This window comes from Sinocyclocheilus rhinocerous, unplaced genomic scaffold (assembly GCF_001515625.1).
Source record: "Sinocyclocheilus rhinocerous isolate Xijiao unplaced genomic scaffold, SAMN03320098_v1.1 scaffold1234, whole genome shotgun sequence".
NCBI lineage: Eukaryota > Metazoa > Chordata > Actinopteri > Cypriniformes > Cyprinidae > Sinocyclocheilus > Sinocyclocheilus rhinocerous.
The window spans coordinates 1,635,160-1,644,327 of NW_015656153.1; the positions used below are offsets into that span (position 1 = coordinate 1,635,160).

General features: G+C 36.3%; 1 protein-coding gene across 1 annotated transcript in view; it reads left to right on the forward strand.

Annotated features, from left to right (window-relative positions):
- Window positions 1-8,090, forward strand: part of LOC107719479 (TNF receptor-associated factor 3-like) — a 17,889-nt gene extending 9,799 nt beyond the window's left edge. The window contains exons 3-11 of the mRNA XM_016526896.1: window positions 2,844-2,895; window positions 3,063-3,167; window positions 3,419-3,583; window positions 4,022-4,102; window positions 4,246-4,320; window positions 4,419-4,511; window positions 4,659-4,799; window positions 6,234-6,417; window positions 6,519-8,090. Coding sequence (XP_016382382.1) covers window positions 2,844-2,895; window positions 3,063-3,167; window positions 3,419-3,583; window positions 4,022-4,102; window positions 4,246-4,320; window positions 4,419-4,511; window positions 4,659-4,799; window positions 6,234-6,417; window positions 6,519-7,090 — 1,468 coding nt within the window. The 3' untranslated portion in view covers window positions 7,091-8,090. The remainder of the gene's footprint in view (window positions 1-2,843; window positions 2,896-3,062; window positions 3,168-3,418; window positions 3,584-4,021; window positions 4,103-4,245; window positions 4,321-4,418; window positions 4,512-4,658; window positions 4,800-6,233; window positions 6,418-6,518) is intronic.
- Window positions 8,091-9,168: the final 1,078 nt, after the last annotated feature.

Sequence of the window (9,168 nt, forward strand, 5' to 3'; positions counted from 1 at the left end):
AGGTCTTTGTTCACCCCCCGGAGCCGTGTGAGACACTTTTTTTATGGATAGGTGATTTTTATTTAAGTTCTTTTGGACTGAAGCAATGCAACATCCACTGAGTGGCATTAAACGGCTTGAAAGATCAAAGACAATTTTTTATATAACTCCGACTGGATTCGTCTGAAAGAAGAAAGTCATATACACCTAGGATGCCTCGGGGGTGAGTAAAACGCAGCCTAATTTTCATTTTTGGGTGAACTAACCCTTTAAAAAGTCTTAAATAACGTTTTCCTAATAAAAGGCCTTTAAAAAGTCAGAAAGTCATCGAAAATTCAGATTCGATGGGTCTTAAATATTTTTGGTCACATTACCGCTAAAATATCTCAAGTCTGATGGGCCTAATGACTGTTTACAATCATTGGACAGGCCAAAGATTTCTCCCCCGCGGTAGTTACTGCATCATCAGAGAGAATCGCAGTAGCAGAATACAAGTCGAACTACCTTCTTAATGTTCTCAGTAATAATAATAATAATAATATAGGTCGAGCTACAGCTGATCAGCCTTCTAGCTAGTTTAAAATGTTTTTTTTTTACTTGCCCGACCGGACAAATAGCCTGATTAAAACATAAGTGACAATGAATGAATAAATAAATAAATAAATAACCAGCCAAGCATCGAAACGCGAGAATGATTCTTCTAATTGTATTAGCCTACATTCAATGTAAACGGCGATTGATAATGGATAGTGTATTTCTGGTATCAAGGTCTCGCTGTTGAGGCTCACTCTGTTTGTCTCTTTGTGAGAGACTTCAGAACAAATGAGCGTAACAGCACACATAAAGAAACTCAGAAGAAACACACTGAGGTATAAACTCAAAATGTTTAGTTTATTCATAACATGATATAGTTAAAGCTGCAGTCCGTAAGTTTTGCCTTTATTATAACAAAGTGTTGACAGGGTGTAAATAAGAGATTATTTGTGCAGTGTAGGGAGCTTCGTCGATTATAATGGAGTTTTGTGAGATTGCGATGAACTCACCTCTTAATGGGAAGGTTAATTTTTTTATAAGAATTTTTTTATTACTGATTAGAGTGCTCCTAAATTTTTGACCGTGCTCCTAAAAAGAAAAGTAAGCGTAGAGCCCTGTTATTGTTATACTTTATTCTCAAATTGTTAATGTTAACAACATCAGCATTGCGTTAAACGATCCGCCACCTGCAGGATCCTCACATGCGATAGCCTAGTAGCCGGGACAACTTCTTTATGTTTACAGACGTGACGTAATGACGCAGTGCAATGCTCGAATTTCCCGCGAAAACCTACCGTACCCCTCAAATTAGAAAACATTATTATACGCTGACCGTTGTGAATCGGGCTAAAGTAAGGCGATTGTTTCGAACACTGGCTGGTTATGTACTTGCTCAAATATTGATTTCTAAAGTTTAAAAATTTAAAGTTCCTTTTTATTATTTAAATAATTTCAAATATCAATATTTAACGTTTTATGTTTAATATATCAAAACATTATTTATGCATTTGTAAAAATAGACCTTTGTAAAGGTAAATAAAAAATATGCAGATTTAAGTATGTAAAAGCTGATAGAACACTGATGAAAATATTGCTTCAGAATAAATTGTTTACACCACCAAAAATCTTGGTGATGTGGTACTTTTGTAATAAATAAATATATATATATATATATATATCATTTATTAATTAATAATAATTTATTAATTAATAATAAGTCTTAAATTTAACTTGTTCATGTCTGTAGAAACCCTGTGATTGAAATCAGGGGTTCTCAACTAGCAAACTTCCAAGACCTTAAGATGGCTTAAAAATGTTAAAGTTAGACAAAACAAACATTAATGGGATAGTTCACCAAAAAATGAAAATTCTGTCATTAATTACTCACCCTCTTGTCATTCCAAACCTGTAAGACCTTTGTTCATCTTCGGAACACAAATTAAGATATTTTCAAATTAAGATAAAACAGTCCATGTGACATCAGTGGTTCAACTATAATTTTACGAAGCTACGAGAATACTTTTGTGCGCAAAGAAAACAAAGATAATGACTTTAACAATTCTTCTCCTTCAAATCACGTATTCCGGCATTATGGAGAGTACCACGTGTTCTACGTCAGCAGAATCACGCGCATGCGTTGTTTACGTGCAGAGGTACTCTCGATAATGGCGAAAGACATGATTAGGAGGAGAAGAATTGTTGAATAAAGTCATTATTTTTGTTTTCTTTGCACACAAAAGTATTCTCGTAGCTTCGTAAAATTACGGTTGAACCACTGATGTCACATGGACTGTTTTACCGATGTTATTACTACATTTCTGGGTCTGGGAACATTTCAGTTACATTGCTGTCTATGCAGGGTCTCTCGGATTTCATCAAAAACATCTTCATTTGTGTTCCGAAAATGAAAGAATGTAAGCTAAAAAAGCTAGAAATTAGCCTAATTTTTAAAGTGTGATTTCTAGACCTGGAAAAGTCATGTAAATAAATAAAATTATAAAACTTTGTGCATTTTTATAATGAATATAAATTTTTCTAGTTATGCCCAACTTTAAACTATTTTATTGAGTTGGAATTGTGAGTAAAACATTTTTTTTTTATTCTTATTCTTAATCCTTATTCAGTAAATCACAAACAAATGGAAAAGTCATAGGGCCTTTGAATATTGTTGTGGACGATGCTGGGGCCTAGAAGTCAAAAAGGTTGAGAACCACTGATCTAAATAGCATTGCAAAATAAACTTGGGGTATTCCCGTTATTTTTATTTCTAAATGTAGGTCATTTGAACTACGAATACAATTTACTTACAGTTGGATCCCACTTTTTTTCAGTAAGCCTAACCCAGTTTGTCCAGCTGATGTAGAACCACTCTTTGAAGATAAGGTAAGAAAGTGAAGCCAAAACCTACAAGGACACACCCACTCCGTTACATATTAAATCTCACTCTCACAGCTCCAAGTGAAAGTAATGTGGGCCATATAACAGGCACACAACAAATCTCTGTTATACAGGCCATGTAACGGATTATTTTTTCTTTCTTATGACGTTAGATATTCCGGGATGTGTGCTGCAATAGGGAAATTATGGCTCTGAAGATCTACTGCCGAAGTGAGAAAAATGGATGTAAAGAACAAATGAGTTTACAGCAGGTCATGGTAAGTCATATGATTCTTAGGCACAATAGTCTACATATCATATGGTAAATTCCTCCCAAATAGAACCTGCCTCGAGCGCAGAGAAATGTGAGCCTAGACTTAAAACTGACTCGCATATCATTTTATAAGTGTGAGAATGGACTAATGTAGTTTTATTGATAGATTACATGCTGTGTGTGTTATGTTTAAGAAGGGATTTTTTTGGTAAAGTTAGGTCACAAAATTCAGATTTGTCTCTCTCATTTGAACAGGACCACTTGGAAGTTTGTCCGTACTTCGAGGTGCCATGCCCCTTGGGAAAGTGTAAGGAGAAGATGATGAGGAAAGACATGTCTGAGCACTTGAGCCGCAAATGCAAACACAGAGAGATCACCTGTGAATTCTGCAATCACAAGATGGCCCTCACCGAGTTACAGGTAACACGCATTACCCAAAACCCCCCAGTTCCCATAAAAAGGACCTGAAATCTAATGGAAAGTACTTAGAAATTCATGAGATCTTTTTTCAGTTATCATTGAGTTTTTTTTTCCTTGATTGGAATTAGTGGACATCTCAGTTCCTCTATGAGAAGTATTCCCCTTGTGTTCTGCCATTAATGTCCCATGACCTTTGAGTTTCACATTTGTACAAGGAACTTGAGGGAATCTCCCATTAAGTTGACTGTCATTTAGAGAATGATCGATGTATGTTTTCACTTCAAGAATGCTTTCTGTTTTTCCACTTGGTTGATCCTGTCATTAGTACTCCACACACTAACAGTTTTGTTTTAACCATGAGCGTCTTGAACCATGAAAGTGTGTCAGTATGCAATATGTTTTAGTGCATTTCAGTCTAACCGTCTTCTCTCTTTACAGAAACACAAAGATACAGTCTGTCCTGCATTTCCTGTAGCATGCCCTAATCACTGCTCGTTTTCTTCCATTCTAAGAAGTGAGGTAGGCTTGGAGTGCATTGAGCATCACTTTTGATTTACTAACGTGTGTGTTTTGCTTTTAAACGCATGAACAGTGATTTCAATTGTAAGTGAATGATAAAGGCAGATTGTGATGTATTTATGAGATGAATGTGTCTCCTATAGCTGTCCAGTCATCAGCATGACTGTCCAAAGGCCCAAGTGACCTGCTCCTTTATTCGCTACGGATGCTCCTTTAAGGTGATATTCTTGAGCAGACATTGATTTAAAGGACATTTGAAATGTACTAACATTGCAGTAGTACTTCCATGTTGATTAAAATTCTAATTATTTTAAAGGGGCTGAATCAAGAGATGAGGGAACATGAGTCCAGTTTTGCGTCTGAGCACCTGAGAATGATGGCAGTCAGAAACACCACATTAGAGGCCAAGGTAGACATTTATGAACATTTATATTTAACATATCAGAAACAAGAAACTGGTGTTTCCGGTGTGAAAATGAATATGCTTTTCCTGTTCATATTTCCACCATGCATGTAGTCAGATTAAACATGTACACTGATTAATCTGTGTGTGTAGGTAGAGGATGTTAAGAGCGAGCTGATGGAGCGTTATAAAGTTCTGCCCAGCCTCAGCAGTCGTCTTGCAGAGGTTGAGACTCAGTATGAGGAGATGAGAGAAAAGAACAGGCAGCTGGAGCAGAAGCTAGTCAGCATGCAGGTGAGAGCCGTCACCAAGTAGTGGTTTTATTTTCTTTTGAGTCATTTGGTGAAGCTAAAAATAACTTCTAATTTGTATAAAGTGACGTAAGTCTGCTGTACTGCACAATATTTCAGTCTGACATGCTTTTAAGTTTTAATGCCTTTGCTTTGTTACATGCCCTCTACAGTGGGCTCAAAGCCTGAGATCTAATTTAAACCTGGTAATAATTAAAGCTTTTGGATTTTGAACAATAAAAAGAAAAAAACATTATACTGTAAATAAGAAACACTTATCATTTGTGTCAATTTCCTGTCAAAAGATTTCTGTCAATATTCAAATTAGTTAATGTGTGACATTTACCATGTTTTATACAAATTAAAGGGATAGTTCCCTTAAAGGGATAGGTCCCTTTAACCTTTGTATAAAAGGTTATTAGATTTCCTATTTCCTTTGAAGATCCTCTTTGGAACATTTTTTTAAATGACCAGCAAAACGGGGACATACCAAATACTAAAAATTCTGAAATTCATGTACATTTTTCAGTTCAACTTTTTACTCAAATTCTTATGATGATACAGTAAATGTAATTTTCATAAATTTCCATTTTTTCTATTATTGTTTTTTTTTTTTTATAAACAGTGATCGTAGACTATGTTGTTTCATGTTTACCTGTTTGTTATTTGATGACAGTGACTATGTAAATCCTCAATGCAAAATAAATTCCTGTTATTCAAAGAATAAATGACAAAAATATACACTACCAGACAAAATTTGGGTTTTGGTATATTAAGTATAAATTTTTCAGAAATTAATACTTTTATTCAGCAAGGATGCATTAAATTGATTAAAAGTGACAGCAAAAACATTTAGCATGTTACATACATTATGTTCTTTTGAACTTTCAAATAATGCTAAAAAATGTGTCACGTTTTCACAAAATTATGTTTCTTACTAAAATCAGCATAATGATTTCTGAAGGATCATGTGACATTGAAGACTGGAGTAATGGCTGTTGACAATTCAGCTTTGCAATCACATGAATAAATTACATCTTGAAATATATTAAAATATAATTTTTTAAAACTATAATAACAATTTACAATATTACTGTTTTTCTGTATTTTTAATCAAATAAATAGAGCCTTACTGAGCAAAATAGACTTTAAAAAACAACACCAACAAAATCTTTTGAGGGGTAAAATATGTACTATACAATTTATTTAAAATGTATACATTGTAGTTACATTATTATTGATGTATTTTCATGTTTAAAATAATTGCATTAAGATTTATGACTTTAAATCTCAATTTTAACCCCCCCCCCCCCCCCCAAACCTTAAAACTTTGATTTTAAAAACTCTTGGACCCAGCTATGAAATATTAGAATCTGTGATTAAAACACCTTTAAGCAAGCAGTTCTCTATATGTTTGTGTGTGTGTTTATGTATGTAGATGCTGATGAGCACTCACTCAGAGAAACTGCTTGAGGTCGAGATGGAGCTGCGGGAGCTTCGTCCACTGCGAGCTATGAGGGAGGAGGTGGAGGCTCTGAGAGGGTCCGTGGAGAACATGCGTTCAATTGTATCTTCTCTCGATTCGGGTCGTGTTGGTTCCAGTTCTGGTTCTCACACGCTGGGTAAGAAAATTTCATATACACCTCAATTATACATTATACCAAGTAGCCTACTTATTTGTGTTCACAACATTGTTTTTAACACATTTCAATACTGTCACCAGGCTCCTTAGAGCAGCAGCTCTCACGTCACGATGACATGATGAGTGTCCATGACATCCGCCTGGCGGAGATGGACCTGAAGCTGCAGGTGCTAGAGACGGCCAGCTTCAACGGTACGCTCATTTGGAAGATCCGTGACTACAAAAGACGGAAACAGGAAGCCGTGGCCTCAAAAACCCTCTCGCTCTACAGCCAGCCCTTCTACACGGGCTATTTCGGCTACAAGATGTGTGCCCGCGTCTATCTGAATGGGGACGGAATGGGTAAAGGCACACATCTCTCGCTGTTCTTCGTGGTCATGCGTGGGGAATACGATGCCTTGCTGCCGTGGCCGTTCAAACAGAAAGTAACATTAATGCTAATGGACCAGGGGCCGGCAAGGAAACACTTAGGCGATGCCTTCAAACCGGACCCAAATAGCAGTAGCTTTCGCCGGCCCACTGGTGAAATGAACATCGCCTCGGGCTGTCCACTCTTTGTGGCTCAAACTGTCCTAGAGAACGGAACCTGCATCAAAGACGACACCATCTTCATTAAGGTGACTGTAGACACCTCCGACCTCCCGGACCCTTGAAATCAACTTCACTGGGTCTAGATAATATCAAGTCACACAGCCCTCCCAGCCAAGACTTCCAAGAGCAGGGCTGAGTTTGGGTTTATAACAGTCCGAGCCGTCAGCTTGTGCTCGAGAGATGGTGCGCTCTTCGGGAAACAACCGTGCCTTGCTGGGCTAGATAGTTACTGCCTTTTGGACGAGGTTTGAGTAGATGAATCTCCCATGTCAGCCACATCTAAAATGCAGTCACGAGTAATACGTCAACTCTAATCAACCCAAAGAATGTTAATGTCTCTGAATCTACAAGACTAGGCGAAATGATGCCTAGATGATGTGTTGGTTGACTAACATCAAGCCCAAAGTAAAAGGAAGCTGTTTACACTCATCGTCATGTTAGCCTTCAATGAGTATGAATGCGTTTGGGGCTAATGGTCATCTCTCATATTGGTTGTTAAGTCTGGAAGGTAACCCTTCATGTTTGGTAACCTGACAAGCTTTGTATTGGTGGTTTTGTACAATATGCAAATATGGAACTGACATCTGTTGTGTTGTAGTGGTTTGTTGATGGACAGTTGATGTGGAGAGGAGTTTTGGGATTAGAAAGTCTTGTTTGTGTGCGCAGGGGTGGACGTGTTTCTGTGTAGTAGATATAAAGGACCTGACTTTGGAGCATTCATGAAGGACTACATCGGCACTAAACAGTGACCCTGCAAGGGTTCCATTGTCAAAAAGCAAAACCTCAGTTTTTATGCATGTAAAACCTATTGTTACATGACTTAACCTTCTCTGCGTTTACCACTTTGACACATTATTTTTTTTAATGTTCTACTTAATAGATGCTATGCATCAGAATCTATTGTCCTTTTGTGTTTTGTATTTTATTTTTTAAAACAATCTAAAATAACGCCTTTATGCGTCCAGCCATGCTGCCAGAGACGCATACAATAATCCAGATCAGTTTTCATGGTAGGGATGGTTTTTGCACAAGTATTGTTTGAATGTGTAATATGTGTATAAATATATCAATATAAAATTGTTGGAAAATATTCTGGATTCTGTTTTTATGGATGTGTCAAGTTGAAGTACTTTATTTGTTTATTTATTTATTTTTGACCTCGGGGGAACTGAAACTTCCCTTGTGCAGTTAAGCAAATGTCTTGCTAGAAAAAGTATCAATTTATAACTTTTTTTTCACAAACTAATACCATACCATTTTTTTTCTCTGATGTTTTATAACAGGTCAATAATACCTGTAATATCTATTTCCTATTGGACAAAAATTAGCTTTATTATCTTGAGATACTGCTAAAACAAAACAACAACGACAAAAACAATCATTTAATTAGGTTTAGGTTTAATAAGAGATTATATGTAAGAGGTCTAAACAATAATTTACACCTGATTAATGACATTAAGTATTTAGGAAAATCTGATAACCTTTGCATTGGAAATAAACAATGTAGATTTTTTAAAAGTAATTATTATTTAGACCCATCCTAGCTGACAACAACCAGTCCTCCTAAGTATCATTTTTATGGTTGTAATCAACGCCAATAACTTTTTTTTAATTAAGGAGCAAAAGAGCATTTTTAAACATGACTCGTTTTCTCAATTTGTCAAATGCGTAGAATAAAATATTCTGAAATATATAAAATATTAGATAACAGATTTAAAAACCAGGGATTCACTGCAGGGATTTTTTTTTAAGGTTACTTTCTGTGGCATTTTTGCCCCATACCCTCGTGAGCTTCTATAATTGCTATTTGGCCTGTATTAAAACAGAATACTATGTTATTTCATGGCTGACCACTAGGTGGCGTAAATGTACAAGCCTGACTTCCCACTGTCTGCTGAGCTAATTTAAAGCAGCACTATGTAACTTTTTCTGTGTTCAAAATTTGCGAAATGTATATAATGAGCGAGTACATCATGAATTCATATTCCAAACCGTGTTTTTGTCTTATTCCGAATCACTACGGTACACTTATAATACGTACTTATATTTGGACTATTGTAGCCTAGTCTGGTCGTCACCGCCGCGGAGTAACACATACCTGCGTAAATCGCCATAGACATAAACTCAGAGAAGTAGCTCC